Below are 22,202 nucleotides of genomic sequence, written 5' to 3' on the forward strand. Positions count from 1 at the left end.
ACAACCACCCGTGACAGACCATTCCAGGTGATGTGTTTGAAGAACATCACTCGTCCTACCCAAAGAGGTCAAGGATCAGACCACTCTCCATGAAAAGTCTTCCATCATTCTGCATTTATGTGTCACACACAAGCTGTTCGCTTTCTAAAACTGGGAAATACATGATCATGTCTCATATGTGTCACACCTGCTTTTCTGTTGTACCACAGCCATACACCACCCAGACAGTACCAGCTTGTGGCACAGCAGAGCTCAGGTGGTCTTCCCTAGGCCAAGAGCAGGTGTGCAGGAGATGGTACACTCTTCAGTACCATAAAAACTGAAACCTTCTCCTACCACCACTTCCACCTTCACTCCAACTGTGCAGAAGTCAATTTTTAAAACTATTCTCCTTTCTCCTGCAGGGTGTCTAAATCAGTAAAAATGCTTTAAAACCAAGCTCACCAGGCTCAACCCATAAGTCTGAAAATTTAGAAAATGATGCCAAATGCAGGTCCTAAAAAAAATAGTATGTGTTTGCTCATGCTAGGGGATGCCATCCATGTTACAACTTCAGCTAGTATCTTTGCACTAGTAGCACACACGTGCCTTAAATATTAAAGGACACGTAAAGTAGAGGTATGTCTTTGACCAAGGCATCATATTTTTTATCTGTGATATACCGAACTACTTCTAATGCCCCAAGACCACGTAACATAACTGAATTCCAAGTAAATACTTTCACTTGGCTAATGAACCTGATATTGTATCACAGGACATATTTCCCCTGAAAAGGGAAGATACTTATCATTAAATCATACTTTTCTAGTTATGTGCCCAATGGCTTCTGTTCTCCTGAGCTGACAGACCATCATGCAGGAAGCATGACTTGCTCACCATGTGTCTCTAGTGCCTAGCACAGTATGGAGCACATGATCACAAGGCTTTTAAAATAAAAGATAAGAGCTAGTCTTTATTGAGTGCCTGTTATGTGCCAGGCCCTATGCTAACATTTACTCCTCATAATCACCTTGGGTGGCAAGTCTCCATTTTATAGATGGGAAAGCTAAAGCTCGTTTTGGTTGAGTGACTCTGCCAAAAGTCTCACAGTAACTTGTGTCAACCTAGGCAGCCAGCCTTCAGAAACCATGTTCTTATCCACTGCAGTATATACCGTTTCTTGAATGAGTAAATGAATTATCTCCAATTACAGACAATTTAGCCTAAAAAGGACTTTTTGTGGCACACATGCTACCCTCGTTCTTCCTCTACACCTGTCTCAACAGTTGCCCATCTCCTGATGACACAGATAGATCTGTATGGCCTTCAGGGACCACTGTTTGTCACACCACCCCCAACTAATAAAGCAATAAGGCTCCAACCTGGACTTCCAGCCTCTGGTCTGGCTCCTCCAGGTTTGGGCAAAAGTCTGCACCCAGCACTCTGCCAGCACATGCCACTGGAACCTGGGGGAATATGGCCAAGTTAGATGCTGGGTGTGGAGGCTGCTGAGAACTACACACAAACACATTTGACCCAGACAGAAGCAGGGACATTCCAACTGCAGGTATGAAACAGACCATCATGGCTTCATTGGTTTTTGACACTTAGTAGGTCAAATATATTATAAATATCATGTAACCACGTTTATTAACCACCAGAAGGCAGATTCTAAGAAGACAAGATCCATAAAATTTTTATTCCCCCTTTGTATCCACAGCATGTAGCACAAAGTTGGCATTTACTAAGTATCTCTGGATGGAAGGAAGAGAGAAGGTTATAAAGTAGAGCAGAAAAGAAACATAGGACCTCTGCTTGACACTGGTGACGTTTTTCCCTCTTTTAATTTTCTTATGTGAGAATGAAGAACACTGTATTCTCTAATGCCTAAAATTCCAGTTCAAATTTATTTTTCCTATTCATGGTATAGGTTAGCACAGAGAGACTTTATCAATATTTATTATTTATTCACTATCTCTAAATTTTAACAAGCTTATTTTATGTCTGTTCCAGTAATAAAAATGGTAACAAAATAGCTATAATTTAGAGTGTTTCTCTATATCTAAAATTCTATACTGAAAGCCACTAAAGATTCCCTTTCAAAACTATCTTAATTAGTTGATCTCCTCCCAAAATATTGCCTACTGTCACCTGCTTACTTCATTTTAGGTTTTTTTGAGATAAAGACAAAATGAGTTAGATTCCACCTAAACCTGTCTTCCACTTTTTAAAAAAGTTCTCTGAATCACTATTCAATATTTCCAAACACACACTATCTTTGTTAATCATACAACTATCTTTATCATAATCTCAATCCATCAATCAGCTTCATACCACTTATCTTCTTCCCCTGTTAAGGCCCACCTTTGCTGTTGTGTTCTGTGCTTTAACTCAGCTTAGGATCATCTGTGCCAGTCAATTTTCTTTGGTCAGAGATCAGTTTTCAGCCAAATGTGCTTCCCTTTCTTTCGACCCACAATCAGTTCACTTCTCTAAAGTTTTCAATGAAGTCCACTTTGCAAGTTTACCAGTGAATATTACTAATATTTAAAAAAAAGCACTCAATTCTTTAGACATTCTTGGGACCAACTCTCCTTTTTAAGTCTTGTATTCTTTCTTTTTTCCATGTCTATAAGGTGACATGGCCAGATTATCATCTGTCTTTGAACTTAACCACTCTTCACCCACAAATTTCACAGTGGGGCCCAAGAGGGGAAGCAAGAGAGGTCACGTTTACTGAGCACTTGTGATGTGCCAGTCACCATGTGGGCACCTTACACATGGATTAACCTGTTTTTTTTGTTTGTTTGTTTGTTTTTAACCGTCTTACGTAATATGAGCATCTCCCTTTGAAAAATGAAAAACAAACAAACAAACAAACAAACCTGAGGCTTCGAGTAGGTAAATGACTAGCCCAGGGTCCCATGCTAGAAAGCTGCAATGCCCAAACTTAAGAAATGAGAAGACTGAGAACATACTTCAAAGAAGTTAATGAAAAACATGCAAAAGTTGCATTTAGCGGCTTCCACTCTAGAGGGATTTGTTGGTGTTTCATAGGAAAGAAATTACAAAAAAGACGAAGTGGAGAAAGTGTGTTATCAAGACCTACTACTTGCTCTGTGGTCTAGGACAACATAAGCAATGTGAGATTACCCTCTAACTTGAGGAATGAGAAAGAAATGGGGCACGGAGATGAGCAGAGACACCGCATTTGTGTTGTCGCACACACAGACTGATGCTGATGCCACCCCTCAGCTGACATATGGAGGGCCACTAATGAGTTCTGCAACAGTAATTCTCCCTACGGTGCAATAGAAGAACTGGGAAAAAAATTAATCTTCGAATATTCCACATCAAAACAACCCCCTCATGGCTTCTTATAAAACCTCAATAAATGTGACTACTTAACTGATTAAAGCACATTCCATGAGCCAGAATATATATATTGCAAATCAAGTGTAAATAATACTTTATTTTATGTACACAAAACAAATTCCCACTTACCTTAATATTATTAGACTGTGTCACCAATACTAAGTTTCTAGTTCCTTTATTCCACACCCCACCCCACAGAATGCATTTTATAAACACTCTCTAGGGGAAAGGAGAAAGTTAAACGACAATTACACTCGATTACAACCTCGGACACTTAGAAACACACGGTTTCTGAGAGAAAGCAAAAAGGTCTGTGAGTAAGTTAGAAGGAAACAGTGCCAGGCTACTAGAATGTTTCAGCTACCCAAATCGCAAAAAGAACTACGCTAGGGACATGAGTTAGCGCTCTCCAACTTAGAAATCTAGGGTTTCTGAACAGAAAAAAAAAAATCCATTAGGATCCAGGTAAATGGACTCCTGTATCTTAAAGAGGAGGAAATTGAGACTTAAAACAAAACTGCACACTTGTACTACTGGGTTCATGGTCTAGCAATGTCCTCTCCCACCCCACCCACCACATTTCGTGGCAGTATAAGATCAAGAAAAAAAATTTAAGGGGAAAGCACGCTCTGTTTCCTAATTCATCAAAATGTACCAAGGAAAAAACAAAGGATATAAAAGTTGATAACCTAATTAGTTCTAATTCCGCACACCTAGACAATTAGGCCTTTTGATTTAGAAGGCTCAGTAGTGAGACAGCAAGCTAGAAACGATCAAAGACATGACAGAAAAAACAGACATAAATTGTCCAGCCCCTTATTATCACTCCAGTTTAAATTAAGATAATAAAATAGGGTATGTACCTCACCACCGTTTTCTCTGGAATATAAAATTTAAATTGATTTGGGGAACTCCAATTTCATTTGCTTTCCTTCATGCCAGTGTTTAGTGCCTTTTTCAATGCCATACTTTAAAGGAAAGTTCTCTACAATGATTTTCACAAAATGTTTCACTGTGTTTTGTTGTGTTTTTTTTTAATCTCTGAAAAGTAGTAAGACTAGGGGACTTTATTTTTTGTTCTTTTTTGCATCTTAGTATATTCTGCTTTCAAAGTAATAAAAACATTTAAGTTAAAAACAATAAAAAATACTAAACCGATTCGCTAATATTTCTGAACAGTAAGCCACAGGTTTAATTACGGGATAGTAATTGTCTAGTACTCATCTAAATTTCATTCTGCTATTGCTGTAACAGGAAGTAGGAGGCCTTGAAAGGGACCCTCTAGAATCCCCAGGGTAAGCAGAAGCTGAGTGCATATCTACTCTCCAGGACATACCTCAAAGGAATCAGGGTGTGTGAGAGCTATTTACAACTTACTTTGTGTATAATCAGCAGAAACAAAAGATATGACAACAAGCATAAAGGCCTCCCTCTCTTTCCCTCTTTCTCCCCTCTCAGGGGAATTCAGCAAGGGAGGGCCAGTGGGCATTCACTTCAGTGTCAAAAGGGCTTCCAGAAAACACATTTTTTGTGGGGCAGGGAGGAAATATGGCAGGCTTCCTACACACACACACACACACACACACACACACACAAGTTCTTTGTTTACTGAGATCACACATTAAAAACTGTTAGGGGCCAGACTTCTGAAAAGATGACTGAAAAGGCCCCACAACGGGAGCTACTACTCAGAATAACTGAAACTGAATGCTGTAGAAGGGGTGTGTCAGGAAGGGGCAATGGAAGAAACAAGGAGGCACAGAAATGATAACTTGAGAATAGAACCATGTTACCAAGAAAAGGGATTACAGAGTCTGGGATGCTTCTTGCAGAGTCAGGGCCCATTTGAAATTTTATTTTATTTTTAAACATTAAACATTCAGGTAGCTGTTTGCCTGATAGGCACTATAAAAGTCAGAGCCTAAATAAACAAACTAACTTCCACGTCAGCCCAAGACTCTTCCGTTGGTCTGGCCACAAGCCTAGATAAGTTCTGATGTGCATGTGTTTTGGTGACTTCAGTCTAGAAGTCGCAGGGATGAGGGAAACTATCTGAACCCATGAAAAACTTGGAAAAGAGTAAAGAGACAAAATTTAAGAAGCAGAAAGTGGGAGAGACAGAATCCAAAAAGAGTCCCGTCAGAGGACAGAGGGAAGTGGCTGGGTACAAGCTCGGTCACACTCCAAGCCAGAGAAAAGCACTGATTAGAACTTCAGCCTCATTTCAGTGGTTAGACAATGCCAAGCAGCAAGAGGAAAAATTACTCAGATAACACAAAGAATTCAGGAAGACCATTAAGTGAAATAGATTTGGCAATAAGCTAGTCAGGAGCTCCTGTGAGAAAGAGCAGAGAAAGAAAGAAATTAATTACCCAACACTGTAAAGATGAAGATGTACCCTGAACACGGCTACACAATACATGAATACAAAAACTGAAAAACAGGAAGATGAACTAAGTTGCTGGATGTGCAGATAACTTACATCTTAATTGTTCAGGCTACAATTTAACTAAAGACAACATTCCGGGCCTCATCTTTCTCACCCGTGGAACTCCAGGCTAAGACTCAGAAGGGACAAGTATACAGAAGCTGTAGCTCAAGAATCAAAATACTGCATAACCATCAAATAGGAACTGGCGAGTCTAAACAGTATTGACTGAGTCTCCAATACAGAACGGCCAGAAATATGCTTATTCTTATAGAGGCCTTAGATGAGGCAGGGCTGTAACAACAGGAACATGGTAATAATGAGATATGTTACAGGAGAACTGAGTAGGACAGAGGACAGTCCCCTCTAGAGTCATCCCAGAATAATGAACTGCAGGACCAAGATGAGAAAGGAGAGAGCAGAAAAGAGTAAAAGAGTGATTCTGCTACTCAACAGGTTGACAGACAAAGAGGATTACTGCAGAGTGGGCACGCGTCCTCGCAGGAGCCACGTACTGTTTAATTGGGGTTCACTCTCTTTCTGCCTTGGGAGCTGGCCATTGGGGGGGGGAGGGGCAGGGCCCCTATGCTCTGAGATAGGAGCAACCTCTGCAGGTACGATTACAGGAGATTTTCACAGCCACCAACAACAATAACCTTGTTTTTATGCTGTGAAATGGGGAATAGAAGGTAAAAATCTCTTTCCTGGTGACACCCTACAGAGCCTGATGGACCATGAATAATGCTGAAATTACATACAATCTTTTTTCCAGAGCTCTCAAAGGGCTTTACACATACTATTTATTAATTCCCATATCAGACAAGTAAGAGGAGAGGAGAATATTTCTATCATACTCTTTTAAACCAGAAAACTGAGGACCATCACTAGTCTTCTCCCACATTTGATAAACTGAAAAAAAACTGAAATTACAACAAAGTTCCCTCGACTAGCACGCTAGTGTTTTACTAGAAAAGCCTTCTACCGTATGAGTTTACTTATTTGTCCAATTCTTGTTTTACGTGGGTTTTAGTACTGAAGAAAATGTGAATGAAGTTATTTGTAACTTGCCATGGATGAGCCTTATACTTGAGAAAGAAAAGTATAGAATCTGGTTATTTTCAACCGGTTTACAATCATTCTTGTAATTGAGTATTTTGGAAACTGAACACCTCAGATTGTTGCTGATGGGTGTATACACTGCCAAGTCTGACAAGGGACATTTAATGAAATTTCTTTTTTTCCCCCAAGATTTTATTTATTTATTTATTTATTTGAGAGCACAAGTTGGCGGAGAGGCAGAAGGATAAGCAGACTCCCCACTGAGCAGGGAGCAGGGCTCCATCCCAGGACCCTGAGTTCATGACCTGAGACGAAGTCAGACGCCTAACCAACTGAGCCACCCAAGTGCCCCTAAAATTTCAAATATGTTTATATACACCCAGGTTAAATTTCTTTCTGTCATCAAAGCTCAACTCCAACTATCCCAAAGACAGGTAATATGAAAAATTCCACTGGCTTTGGCGTTAGATCTCTGTTTTAACCCCAAAGGCAGTACCTTGTAAAGATGATCAGTAAAGTACCAATTTAGAGTCTTGTTTCCTGCATCCATAAAATGGGAATAATTATATTTTTACTGTGTAAGTTTGGCTAGGTTGAAGGAGATGACACAGATAAAGCACCTAACTAAGCATGCAATAAGAACACAGTGTGGGTAAATGATACTTCCCCAGGTATCACCCCATCCCCCTCCCAGCACACACTCCCATGAGAGCTGAGAAGTTTGAGACAGAAAAGGAAGGGATTTGGGGGAGGTAAAGTAAACCTCAAGGAACAAAGGAATAATACGAGCAATTAGGGAAACTAAAAAATAACATCTGTTCAATTAGTCTCAATTAGGGGCCAGGTCAATCAACTTTCAGAAGGCTTCCTAGATGCTGTGTTGAGAAAGACTTTTATAAAGACCTCTAAAAGTTCTGAGAGACTGACCATTACCGTCTTCATGGGGGGAAGGAATGAGAAATGGCACATTTCACACTCTGCCACTCCTGCCCCAACCAAGCCCTTCACAATTAAAACATAAGGCAATTTTTTGAGTTTTCTTTCATGCTAGTGGCTTGACCTGTGATTTAAAAATAAGGAGCTTTCCAGGGAACACAGGTGAATAAAATCTGAAGAACCTCTACTCTTTTGGGGCTAAAAAACAAAACAAAACTGAACAAAACAGCAAACTGATAGACAAACCAACAGTCTAGGTCAGTGGTGCAAAGCGTACTCCTCAGCCAAGGCACATTATCAGCATCACCTGGGAATGTGTCTGAAATGCCCTTGGGACTGAAGACCCAAGACCCACTGTGACAAAACCAGGGGTGGAGCCCAGCCCTTTGCTTATGCAAGCCTGCCAGGTATGCTGAGCAGCATTAAGGCTGGAGAATCACTAGCATAAATAAACGAGAAAATCAAAAAAGAACTGAGAAGGCAAAAGCTCTCTAGATCTAGATAACTTAGATTTAGAAAATATACGCCTCCTGAGAAAAAAGGGGGGGTGAAGGAAGAAGAACGCAGCACACACAGCATAAAGTCCAGGATGTCCCAAAATCTTACTCTGAAGAAGAGATGGAAAGTCAGAAAAGGAGCCTCTTAAGAGGGAAAGCCAAAATAAGCAAGCCACTTTAGCAGTGGTCTGTCCAACTCCACAGATGCTGCAAACATCAGAAGAAAATGATTTGGGGATAGACATTAACTTCAGCATTTAAACTAAAAGCACTTTAAAATGATCCAGGTACCCTCGAACTCAGACACCGGCTTTGTTCCACTCAGCTTCCCTCCCTGGTTCCCCACCACGATCAAGAATCAGGATAAATGTAACTATCTCTAAAGAGAGGAAAGAGGCTATTTCGAGTAATGATCATCAAGCTACTGAATTTTTTTTTAAGGGGGTGGCATTTTTTTTTTTTTAAGAAAGGAGTTCACTTTTGAAGAAAATAGGTGCATTTTACTTGATCTTACTTCATCAGAGACACAAAATGGGAAAAATCCAAAGGGTTTCTTTTCTTCCTAACTTCAACAATACATAAGAGAAAAATGTCTGTGAGAAAGCAGAAAAGGGAGTTTGGGGATGACATAAGATAGAAGGATGTGTTATGTGCCAGAGAGTGAGAAAACAAATATTACTCCCCAAAAACTCAATGTCTCAACTTACCCAGTAAATCACCTACCTTAAACCTATTATGGTTAAACAAAACAACAAGAACAACAAAAGTTTTAGTAGCCATACATGGTTTATTTAAGAGACAAAATACAAAGAGCACTTAAACTAGATTTAATGCACAGTGGTTGTCTAAAGATACAGGTTCCTCTGTACTAGCCCCTTACCCCATTTGACAGGACTTAGACTCACTATGAAGAGTGAGGCTGAAGGAGGCCACAAATTGTAGCAACAGACCAGAGGAATTCCGACTGCTGTAAACAGGAGAGCCAAGGGAGCCTTTACTGTGCTGCCAGAGTGCATAATGTAGCCTGCTGAAGATCAATGAATCAACGTGGTTTTCTTTGCATGCAAAGTTTGAACACAGGTAATGAGAAGAAAGGAAATGGGAAGGCAGATTGAGGCTTGCTGTTCCATTCAGTAAAAACTTTCCCAACTCAAACGTAATTCATACTGTGTATTGCACAATACCCCTCCAAGCCTGCTAAGGATCCCAGGCTAAAAAGAGAAAATGTAGAACAACATACAAAGTTGATTTCTACAGAATGCCCACCCTCCCACTAACCACAGCCCTACCCCATCCCAAGTACACTGATCCTAACTGGGGTGAGGTCTAGGGGAGATGAAACGCTGCAGTATTCTGTACCAGACAGGTGAGAAGTGAATATAAATGCCTCCTACCAGTGGCATCTCTTTGTTACTGTGGGTCTCAGGAAGTGGTGAGAACAGAAAGTAAAAGGGAGTTTCTTATATCTTCCTTGGGGAATCTTACAAAGTATTTTTTCAAACATATTTTACTCCTAAAATCTAGTGGCTTTAGAGGCTAAAAAAAGCAGCTTAGTAGACAACAGAATGATTTATAAATGATAAAACACATGATCTTTTTTGTTTGTTTTTGGTGTTAGTAGCCTCACATGAAGATAGAGCTACTTATGTTATCAACTTACCTAATGATAAGTAATGCTATAAAACACCATTTTCTCTCTACAGGTCTCCTTTTGGTGATGTGATGCTCTTCCCAGGCTCTTCCCAGGTTTCACGGACCACCCGTATGAGAACAGTGCTCCCAAATCCCTCCCTATGCCTTATCTCTCATGTGAATTTTAGTCCTGCAACTTTCAAGGTCCCATTAGAGCTAAACAAGTAAAGCAAACAGGTTCATTGCAATCCTATCCCTACTATAGCACTCCCCTGACTTTGCTGTCTTTTGCAATGTTATTACCATAATCCCCATTACAAAGTCTCAGAACCATAGATCCTGATTAAAAGCCTTCTCCTTATTTCCCAAACCCAGTAAATAGGTTTACTGAAAGCCTATCCATTCTTCCCTTCAAAACTCTTCAGCTGCCTTCCCCTCACCAAAGATTTCTCCTTCCAGATCATTTCTAACAAGTGCATGCTCAGACCTTTGCCATAACCCTTAAGTGATAATACCACCTTTATCATTTCACACTCACCAACCAGTGCCATATATCACCACTCCAATTGTCAAACATATTCTCCTAGATGATGTTTAGAGCTCCCCACAAATTACCAATTAAAGTTCCTTCCAGGCTCTCTGCAACCTAGTTCTCTACCCTGCCTTTCCAGCTTTCTCTTTTCGTCCTCCTTCATGACAAATACTTAATAGACAGTCTAATTAGACTATTGGATGTCTGTTGCATACTGATTTGGACTTTCCTAATTTGACATAGTTTGCATGCTGCTCTTTTTAGAATACCTTCTCCTGCATTATACTTTTGAAAATATTTCTACTTCCCGATGCCACTTCTACAGTTTTCTGATACCCCCAGGCAGAAGAGATCTCCTCCCCAGTGTTCTACCATCTTTAGGGATCTCAGCACTACACAACTTTGGACTGTAAATACATGTTTTTCTTTCCTTAAGGGCAGGAACTTACTTCTCTTTGTATTGCCCTATAGCCCCCACCACACTGCTTTATACACACAGCAGATAGTCAACAAATACATGCAAAATAAATAATAAATAAATCTCTTAAAATTCATAGTGGCACCAGTAAGCCAATGCTACAAATAGAGCGATTTTAACTGTACCTTTATTCCACCAGATCCTCAACAAACACCCTTAAGGCAGTTAAGGGCCAATAATTCCTATTTTATAGAAATTCAAGATGCAAGGAGGTTACTATTTATGCACAGAGCATTCTTCTGAGTATAATTTAGCCTGTAAAGGTTCAGTAACTAATTCAATGTCACCCTGTTGATTTGTGGTATGTTTCTATGGAAATGATACTTCTCTTGCTGGACTTTCCTTCCAGCTTACTTCAGGATACCTCTAAAACCTGACTTTATCAAAGCAATCTTCAGAGATGAGAAAATATACAACACTTTCTCTACAACAGAAGTGTGAGAGATCTTTTCTCTGCCCCGCAAGTTGTCAACATATGCTGAAATCTGAAGTACAGAATGATAAAATAACTTCTGCCTCTTAGTTTAAAATTTACTAGGCTTTGAAGTAGAAGCAGGTATGAAAACCTCCTGTAATAAGCTCTTTAAAGCATGTATTGATTGCCATATACCTAGAAAGAAAGTAATCAGCCCATTACACTGCCCAGAGATAGGAACACATTTCTAAGATACTCTGAAATGGCTTACAGCCAGCTGGAGATAAATTTCCATCCCCAATGAGTGTCTCCTTTGTTTTAAGCCAGGAGTAGGCAACTCCGCCTGTGGGCCAACTGCTACCTTGTGATCTGCTTTTGTAAATAAAGCTTTATTGAAATACAGCTACGCCTATTCCTTTATATCGTCTCTGACTGTGGGTACAAAGACAGGATTGAACAGTTGCTACAAAAACCACATGGTTGCCTAAAATATTTACTATCCAGACCTTTATAGAAAAGGTTTACCAACCCGTTTTAGACTGTATAAAATTATACCTCTTTCCCCAGAAACATCACTTTTAAGAATTCATCTTTAGGAAATAATACAGTGCAAACAACAGCATTCATACTGAAGCAGCATTCCTCTTAAAAGGAAAGAGCTGGCAACAACCTCAAGGTCCACAAACCAAGAACCCATTACATAAATTATGATACAATGATTTACCAGGAATCCGTTAAAAATTATGATGGATATCTAGATTTATAGACATAAAAAGGTATCTATGAAAAGGCTGAGTAAAATATAAAACACAAGTCATGTGTCCATAATCCTTTTATGCAACTAATATCTATCCCTACGTATGCATGTACACCAAATGGAGAAATGACTAAAAAAATGTTAATGAAATGTTTCCTTGGTGGCAGCTTTTCAGATAGCTTTTACTCTCCGTAGTTTACTTAATCAGATCCATAGAAATGAATATATATCCCTTACACAAAAGATGTAGAAAAAAAAAGTTTGAAGTATTAAAAATTAAAATCAAGGTGAAAGTTTAGATTCTGCATTTTACAAGGTACTGGGTTTTTAAGAAAACAAAGGGTTGGTTTTGGTTTTTTTTGGTTTGGGCAGGCTTCTGGTTTTGTTGTTGCCATTTTAATTTTTCCTTTTTCTTTGTTTTAAAGACAAAAAGACTCTTAGGCTTACTAATAACCTGCATATCTAGGCACTGGCATTCCCACTATATACGGCAACCTCAGTTTTGGGTGGAAAACGTCCCCTGCAAAAGGATGCACAGGTTAGGAAGAAGAAGAGAGGTTAACAGAATAGTCCCCTGAATGGAAATGTATTAATTCAATCAGTGTCTTGCTTCTGGGTTACCATAAAAAGGTTCATAAAGTACCCAAAAGCCACATAAGATTTCAGAATTATGCTGCTCAGTGACTGATTCTCAGTGAAGAGTAAGAAAGGAGAAGATTTTTCTCCATCTTCATTTTCCTCAACAAAAGTAAGCTTCTGCAAGATTGGCACATGTATTTTTTAAACTGGTAATGAGAAAGACCAAGGATATACATGATATAAGTACTAAGAACCAGGGAGCACTGCTGATAGATGCTGAGTCAACACCGCATAAGGCTTGAACACTAACCACAAGAACAACAGAGGGCAAAATTGCTAGTAACAACCAACACAGCTCACCCTCTCTGGGCCAGACTTCCCACTTTATAAGTGAAGTAACTGAGGTTCAGAGAGGTTACCGAACTTTTCCAAAGTCATATAAAGAAGAGAGAAATTGAAAAGCAGCTACATCTGCCTCAAAAGTCTGGACTCTTCCCACCATGCCAGTTAATGAAACAGAAATTACATTTCTAATGAAGTACTATATAAAATCCCAGTATAAATTTAGCAAGTTAGAAAACTTGAAATTCCTGGTTTATAAAGATATTACAAAATGACCACGTCAATTAATTTGCTTTACAAGTAATTTATTTTAAATTATGTTTTCTATATTATTTTCTCAGAGTTAAATATATCCATATTCATTTACACATATATGATATGTACATATCTTTGCAGATATGCTATATCATTATATAAAGCATAAAAACTTTTTAATATTTTCATACTTAAGTAGAGTCTGGATATATTTGTAGACACGGACCCCAGTTAGGCAGAAAACTGTGACTTGGCTTTTAAGACTTTTCCCACAGTAAAATTATTTCACAGCTATGGATTAAACAAAATCTATGCCCTGAATATTAGTATGTGAAAAGCTGTACAATGACATAACTAATCTTTTTTTACATTGGCATTTATTTAACCTAGACTATTTTTCTCCTACGTATATTCTCTTTTAAAATTATGCAGATTAGCTTTTCCTGTGAATTCCCCATAATTGCACCTCCACGCTCAGGATCAATAAAACCTTGAACTCCTAGATGGGGAAACTGAGGTTTTGCTGTGCCTCCTGTTTGGGAGTGTGGGAGTTAATATTAGGGTTTGGTTTTCTGATCAGGCAGCCCATGGATCCCTGGCAGAGGCCTCAAAGATAGGACTCTGTAGCTGTACCCCTTTCCATCTAGAGCACCTCTGATTTTTTCAGTTCTATATATCGACTTCCTTATAAAATTTAATTTGAAAGAAAAATCCTAGAAGATTCTACAACTATTGTTTTTCTTTTTTTCTTTTTTAGTCACTGGCTTGAGTTACAGATGGGTAACGAATGAGGCAGAAGAAAAAAGCAAAGACTTTGGAGTTAACTTTGTTGGATACAGATTTTAGACCTTTATTTCCTCAATTATAAAATAAAAATAATTGTACCTGCCTGAATCTTTTTAATAACTGAATAAGATAACATGGGTACCAAGTCTAGTACACTGTGTGAGCTAAGAGATAGCTGTGAAGTTATTAGTTTTTTGTTTTTGTTTTTTTTCCAGGAGGAAGCCACGTCATTTTTATTTCTTGAAGAGTTTGGGTGAGGGATAAGGGACAGGGCCATAGTATTGAAATGGAAAAGGAATGAAGAGACTTTTCAGTCCAAAACAGCCTGTTGGTCAGGGAGGTGTGAGATTAGGCTGGTTGGTATTTTCAGTGCTGAAATGGGGAAGGACACCGTGAGGTCAAACTAGAGGCAGCCTGGAACATCTCAGGAGTCAGTACCGTGCCAGGTTCCGGAGCCCTAAAGAATCAGTGCCATTACTATGTGTGTATGAGAGGCAGGCCAGCCTCTCTGCGTTTCCACTATGTACGGATAGTCCATTGCTAGGCATGCTGTGTGTGTGTATGTCTAAGGTCGGTGCCATGTTTCTATATGCCAGGCTCAGTCCCATGTCAAGAGTGTGCCTAATTTCCTGTGTGGGAGTCTGGTTTGTTTCTTTTGTGTCAGGTAAGCCACCTGTGTGTGTGTGTGTGTGTGTGTGTGTGTGTGTGTGCGTGTGTGTGTGAGCGAGCGTGCATCGGGATCAGTCCATGCTCTGGGGCGTCAGTCTCCTATGTCAGTGGCTGTGTGTCTCTCGTGTGTCTGGATGGGTCCCTGCTTGTAGGAATGGGTGTGTCTCGCCTCAGCCTCCACTCCCCCTCTACTCCTCATCTGGGCCCCAGTGTGCTGATGGTGGTGTAGCTCAGTCTGGACAGTGAAGCAATGGAAGGGGTGGGAGGGTCCTCATCTGGAAGAGGCCTGGGGCGAGCTCGTGGAGGCCTGGGGCAGCAGCGGGCACACGTCTCAAGGCAGGCCTGGCGAAAGCGACGGTGCATGAAGCAGTAGACCAGGGGGTTGACACAGGCTGAGGCGTAGCTCAGCAAGTGGAAGTTATTAGCTTTTAATCCTCACTCTTTTACTCTGAGTAACAGGTGAAAATAAACGCTAAGCCAAATATTTATTTTAGATCTGAAGATGCGTATGTTCAAAGTAGGATTGGCTAAAAGAAACTAGATGTTAAGCAAAATAACAATGTTAATCAAAGGTCATCTATAACAATATTAAAGTACTACACAGGAGAACACAATTACTTTTGATAAAACATAATCCAGGATTAAAAAGCACTAAAAGAAGCACATTTTGCTCAACAAATAGTTCCCAAGCCCTTAACTACACTTAAAGCATTGCACATGACTAGAAATGAAGATGAAATATTGCACAGACCCCCACTTATGTTGCTTGCTACTATTCTGTTTAATTCTGAGAGGTGTAAACGCTACTCACTTCCCTGTGACCTTAATTCCGTGAATACAAAGGAATATTCACAAAGCCAGGGATACAGGCTGGGGTCTTACCTATAAAATCAAACTTCAAGTTCTACTATCAAATGCTAATGAAAATTAATATAAGGCAGGAAGCTCCCACTCAGGCACATGATTAGAACTGATGATACGAAGGTATACAGAACCCAGGAGAATTTGCCAACTTTGCCTCCAGTCTACAGTTAGCTGTAACTGATATCACAGAAATAACAGCAATGTTCTGACATCGATGAAGGCCAACCTGGTGAGAATTGTGCAGAGTGTTGTGAAAACGCAAGACTAATGGATAAGAGGATTCTCACCCCCCCCCAAGAAAGAAAGAAAGAAAGAAAGAAAGAAAGAAAGAAAGAAAGAAAGAAAGAAAGAAAGAAAGAAAAAAAAAAAAAACTATCTGCCAATGCCTCCTCTCTCCTTTCCTTTAACTGAAGAAACTAGAACTTTTTATTTAAATTTATATCATTGTTCCCAAAAATTCAAGCCTCCCAGGGCAAGCTGAAAGAAAGGGATCTATGGTTGACTCAATACCTACTTGGTACCAAAGCTTCAACATGTGTTATCTCATTTCATCTTCCTGACAAATTCTCAAGCTAATTGTTCTTTCCCCATTTTGAAACTGAAAAAAATAAAAGCTAGAGTTAAAGTGACTTATCCAAGGTCCCAAGACTAATAAATTGCAACATTAGAATCTGAACTCAGGTCCCATCTTTTAAGCCCCCGGACCACAGTTCTGTAATATCAAACACTAAGATCGGGTCCAATGGGAACAGAAAAATGCTGAGACAACAAGTATTATTATTATTAACAAAGTTTGATTCCTAGGGGGAAAAAAATCCTAGATCAACTTTAATTTTCTTATTGGGGAGATGTGATATTAGACTAATTCTACTCTTTCCCTCTTGAATTATGAAGGGAAAATTTTAATAAATTAAATTGGAAAAGGTTGAAATAACCACAACATCCTTTTTATAATCAAAAACTGCTTCCACGATCAGGATAACAAATATATTTTTAGAAACTCTAAATGTACATAATTTTTTTTTCTCAATTTGGCACTGTTAAGGAGTTTTTGTACTATTTAAGATAAAGAATTAATTTCGAAACTGGCTGTAAGGGAAAAGAAAATTCCAGCACAAAGTAAGTTTAATATTCTTCTCAAAACTGCACTTTAGAATCCGGAACTAAGAACAAAAATCACCAGAAGAAAACTCCCAATATCACTTTACTACACCCAACAAAGTAAAAAATAATAATAATAATTCTTAATGTATTTTTTAGGACGTAGTAAAATATCTAATCAATTATCTAAACTTTGAAGTGCTACATCCATACATAAATCATGATTTCTGCTATAGAGCTGACTGTTTATTGGTTTAAGACCTCCCATAAACAACGTGAATGTATCTGTTTATAAAGAACAACCCATTATACAGATAGCACTAACCTGATTAAATGCAGGAGGTCTATCTTGACAAAAATCATCACTTTACAGAAATATATAAACCATGTACCCGAAACTCTCTAATTGGACACAGAGACCCACCCACAGTTTATTTTTGTACAATATTCTTGAGTTAAATTTCTATTACGTAACATTTAAAAAAATAACTTACCGAGAAAAAATTACCTTAGTTTAACAACTCTGCAAGTTTTTCCCTGTCATCTATTTGGCAATTATCAAAGTCTATGTGCACATACAGGCACACACATACACAACTCCATATATGTATATATGTGTTATTAAGGAGGAGAAAATGACACATCACAAGAACATGAAAACAGAAAAATTATTAAGGTTTGAAAGTGAAAAGAAACAGAAAGGTAATTCAAAATTAAGATTCAAACTATTATGGTATTTTACTTAGGTAAGCCCAAGAAAATCCATATTTCTCCTATTCATTGGGAAAAAATTAGACACATGAATATTTTATAAAGTCACAAGGCAAAATCAGAAGGCTGTTCCATACACCCGTACTTTAATCTGTTATAAATTAACTGGAGTCAGATAAATCATGAAGCAATCCTGAGTGTTATATGTAACACGCACAATTACAACCAAAGTCAAATCATACACACCCTCAGCTAACTGTAAGCCTAAAACAACTGGAACAGCGAATGAGAAGGCTAGAATTTCCCCTGGAGAGAGACTAGGGTGGGGGCAAATCTACAAAATGGATATATCGAGACAACTGCAAAGCCTGAAAATGTCCTAAAATCCTGAAGATGTTCACGTGGTTTCACAACAAAGTCCCTTTACAAGATCCACAGCCCAGATGACTTGCATCTTTTTAAACTGCCCTATTTCCAGAATTCCTGATTTTAAATCACACTGGAAACCTCTGGCTGCGATTGAATTAGAATGGTTCAGTTTACCCCTTCTAAACGCCAAGGGGGAAAAAAAACAAGCACCATACTTAAGTTTGTTTTGTTTTAAACTGGACCTTCTGCATTCCAAAATTGTATCCCTCTGACTAGTATAAACCGTTATTACAGAGAAATGGTTAATAAAAAAAAAAAAAAAAAAGGAAACCAAACCATCCAGTGAAAGGAATGAGGGAGTAGTAATGGTATCATACAGTACCATGAGCTGCAGTGGTTCCCAGTCAGTGGTGCAAGGTTAACAGATCACTCCTGGCCTTCAGGCAGACAGCAAAACGCAGCCTGGGGAAGGGGGGGAGGGGGGACAGGGACCAAGGCCGGGGGAGGGGGCTCTCGCTCGGGTAGTTTACACAAGAAGTCAGCTCAGCTCCTTTCTGGCGCATTCCTCCTCTCTATCTCCCAACCTCTTTGCATGTGTCTTGTCATATTTTCTTCAGCTGTTAATTGTCCAGACTGCAAGACTTTAAACAGCCACAGTTTAGGAAAAAGCGAAACCCTTCTAAGTGACCATCACAGCAAATCAGCTTCAGGCTGGTGGGTAAAATTTTCCAAGGGAAGTGTTCTTCTGATAGTTCCTGAGTCTCTAAGTCACCCCCACCCCCACCCCGACCCGCCGCCACACACACTCCCCTAGAGGGCTAAATGCACTGTGGCAATAAAACATTCATGCGACTTGGAATTTTAACACAATGCCATTTCCCTAGTTTAACCTGAAAGGAATGCACTAGTCACAACAGACTACATCATCCTGCCATTAAACCCTGCCAAGGAACCGCTTTTTTGGCCGTGCTGGGCCAGCTTTGACGGGAAAGGAGTACACAGACCCACACACTGAGCACAGAGGGGCCACCTCTGCTTCCTCAGCCTCGTCCAGCAACACCCTGCTCTTGAACATGACCCTTGACCCTTCGCATTGTGACCGGCTTGTGATGCATGTGTCACTCTGGAACTTACTGCAGAGCTACACACTGCGCGGGCCGTTTGCTGCTCCCTCTCAACAGGACTTGGGAGGACGCCAGAAGTTCTTATTATGACTGCTACTATTGCAACTCGTAGGTTTAAGTGTGGGGATGCTTTTTCCCTGTGTCCCAGAGTGGTCTGCTTTTCTCTTTCCTTTGTTTGTTCAGGACTTTTTAAAAAACAAACTTTGCATTTGCATTCATAATGAGGTTATGATTACTGACAAAACGGTTTGCTTTGGGGACTACTTATCAAAGCTGCCAGTTCTTTCGCGTTTAAGTGACATTTAATTTAGATTTACAAAATACAAAAACAGAAATAATTCTGATTTCTCCTGTGAATCTTAGAGAAAAACTCAAAGGTGCTAAATTCTAACACATCCACACTTAACCATTTCATGACTAAAGTACTATCACAAAACAAGCAACAAATTAGATTTAAAAAACCCCTAGATTAATGGATTTATTGGTTTACTACTTGTGCAGAGATTTCTGCCTTCCAAGGAACATAATTGACAAACCAAGAAACAAATATATACGTACAACAAATGAAAAATTTAAATCACATTAAAAGTTTACAAATATTTTAATTAATTTCTAATCCTGCTGTGAGGCCAATTTGGCCCTTTATAATCAATATCACAACAGTATTTTTATTAATTTTGCAAGTTACCCGAAGCCACAATTTTGCCCCCCAATTTCCTTTTCCTTCATCCTCAACTTCTCTTCCACTACTAAAGTATACCTTCCAGATTTTTTTTTAATTTTCTGATTATTCATTTTTTCCCCTTTCTGATCATTAACTATTTTCATATGGGGCACTTTCACTTTCAACATTGCCATATTATTGTATCTTTATTACTCCTCCTCTCTGCTATAGTCACAGGTAGGTCTGAAAAGCAGCAAGCCTCTCCCTGCCATCGACCCTGAATTACAGCCAGGTGAGCAGTGAATTATCCATACTACAAAAGGCAAAAGGTGTTCCAGCTTTAATCTCCTACAGCGAGACCATGTGCCCTTCTCAGTAACAAATGAAGAACATCTTATTTCATCTAAGAGAATACTCTAAAATACAAAATGATGATCTCCAAGCAAGTTAACATGTACATATAAAATAAAACCAAACTGTCTTCTTTAGTGTAATTTTTGTCTCCTTAGTAGTTGGAATTAGTCTTAAGCCCTAGTTAAAAGATTTTCTTCGTTTTCTTTCCTTTAAACAGACATTATCATGCCTTGAAAAGTCATTCTAATCCCTTCACCTTAGCCAAGCCATGCTAATTCTAGATAGGAGGACAGCAATTAACTTAAAAAAAAGGGAATTATATTTGACTTGGGGGACAGAGGGTGGGAGATCAACCCAACAGAGAAGCAAAGATTATCAGAACCTTTGCTAAATATTTCCATTTCAAAATGTAAATGCTGAAATCAAACTCATTTTAATCTATATTAAAACACAGCAATAAAAGCATGATTTTTTCAAGTTACCTGATTTATTGTCAACGTATATTCAAATTCCAAATTATGATGTTTTATTGGGAAACCCAGTAAAATTGAAGACAGCACCAAGTCAAGACATGAGATTAAAATTACAAAGGATAATTTCTATTTAAATCCAGACAGGTACTTTTTTTTTTTTTGCTTGTATCAAATTAATCAACACAGTGATCCCAAAGTATCTAGGATGAACATCCAGAGAAAAAAAAGAGTGAAGATCCCTGAACATGCAAGAGGCATGTTAAATCCTATCAGTTGTGATGCATTTCCTCTGAAGACTTCTGGAATTTTGAGATACATCATTCAAAAAAAGCAATAATCCATCTTATTCTATTTCTCAACAAATTGTCGACCAATTTTATAATGTATTCAGTGGTATGGTAGAGTAATGCATCGTAATGAGGAAACCATAGCATGGTACAAATACCACAATGAAAAATATTTTATATGAAATCATATCAACAATATAGAACTTGCTAGAAAAGAAACTCGTATCAGTAAGTTCACTGAAATTGACGAAGTTGCAAAAATCCAAGTTTTACAGAAATAGTAACTTATTTTGGCAGGTACGTTTGAGAGGATCAAATCTGTGATAACCATTTTCCCTTAACAAAAAAAAAAAAAGCCTTACCATGTGAAACGGCATTTAGAAATACAAGTTTAAAAGTTTTGTAAGCTCCCTTTTAATTTCTAGAAAGCAAAATAGGTGAGATTTTTCTCACTGACTTCTATTACAAGGAGCACGAGCACATATATGTTAACTCATTCTTCTCAACTAGAGTCAAAGGATTGACTAAAACCACCACCACTACCCCACACTCAGGCACTTAACAGACGCTAGCCCTGAGTTAAGGCAAATCTCAGAGGCAAGGGGATGAGAAAGAAAAGGAGATGTGTGGATCGAGGAGGGAAGGAAGAACAAGGAGATGGTGTGGGATGAAAGCAGACTGAAAGAAAAGCAAGCAACAAGCAAAGGGGGATGAGAGAGAAAGTGCAGGAATGAGCTGGGAGGAGTGACGTGCAAAGAAGCAGGGAAAAGGAGAGAAAAGAAGAGAGAGCCTGAAGGAAGAGAAGGGAATGGCTGGGGGAGAGAGCAGGGACAGGAGCCCCACAACACTACAGTGGATCAAGCAGCTGGCCGGAGATGCTAATTCAGCGCTTTAACAAATCAATGCCACTTGAAAAGTACAATGCGAGCCCTCACTGGGTAGATGTCGGGGGACTGAGAAAATGCATTCTCAAGTATTTCACATTAAGAGGGAATAATGTGTTAATTTATAACTCTTCACCCTATACACTTGGATTATCTATCTGTGTCAGCGATTTGACTTCTTAAATTTATCAAAAACGCACGCAAAGGGAGGCAGCTTCAGCTTCACCACTGGGAAAAGGAGGTTTAGGGAAAACCTGTCCTGGGTAGTACTGCAGTTCTTTCCACTTTCCTCTCTAGGCTGAAGTACTGGGGGTGGGGGGCAGGAAAGGGTGAGCATTTGAAGGAGAGATCAACGAGGAGGGAACTCCTGGTTCAGTTACTAACACAACCAAAAAAAAAAAAAAAAAGGCTTTCTTGGCCTGTGGTTGATTGCATTAGGTACCATCCGTCAAAAGTGACACAGAAGAGAAGGAATAACTTGAATCAGCAACCCGAGCTGCCATCATCAGAATTTACTTTACGGAAACTTACTTAAGTCTCTCAGCACACCCAGCGGAAGAGAAGCTGCTGACAATTGGATTGTAATTAAACAGTACTCTCACCATGCCACCAGAGTTCCACAGACAGAGCTTATCAAAATAGGAAGGGAAGG

General features: G+C 39.1%; 1 protein-coding gene across 37 annotated transcripts in view; it reads right to left on the reverse strand.

Moving 5' to 3' along the window:
• BNC2 (basonuclin zinc finger protein 2) overlaps window positions 1-22,202 on the reverse strand; it is a 415,729-nt gene that overhangs the window by 244,707 nt on the left and 148,820 nt on the right. For 19 of the 37 annotated variants that reach the window (XM_048223378.2, XM_048223379.2, XM_026506490.4 and 16 more), the window contains one exon: window positions 1,362-1,445. The exons of 13 other annotated variants lie outside the window; for them this stretch is intronic. In XM_048223378.2, coding sequence (XP_048079335.1) covers window positions 1,362-1,445 — 84 coding nt within the window. Of the gene's footprint in view, window positions 1-1,361; window positions 1,446-18,146; window positions 19,531-22,202 lie in introns of those variants that run through there. 5 more of the 37 variants (XM_057313452.1, XM_057313456.1, XM_057313461.1 and 2 more) reach the window with 5 other exon arrangements.

The sequence above is a fragment of the Ursus arctos genome, unplaced genomic scaffold, assembly GCF_023065955.2.
Source record: "Ursus arctos isolate Adak ecotype North America unplaced genomic scaffold, UrsArc2.0 scaffold_18, whole genome shotgun sequence".
Classification (NCBI taxonomy): domain Eukaryota; kingdom Metazoa; phylum Chordata; class Mammalia; order Carnivora; family Ursidae; genus Ursus; species Ursus arctos.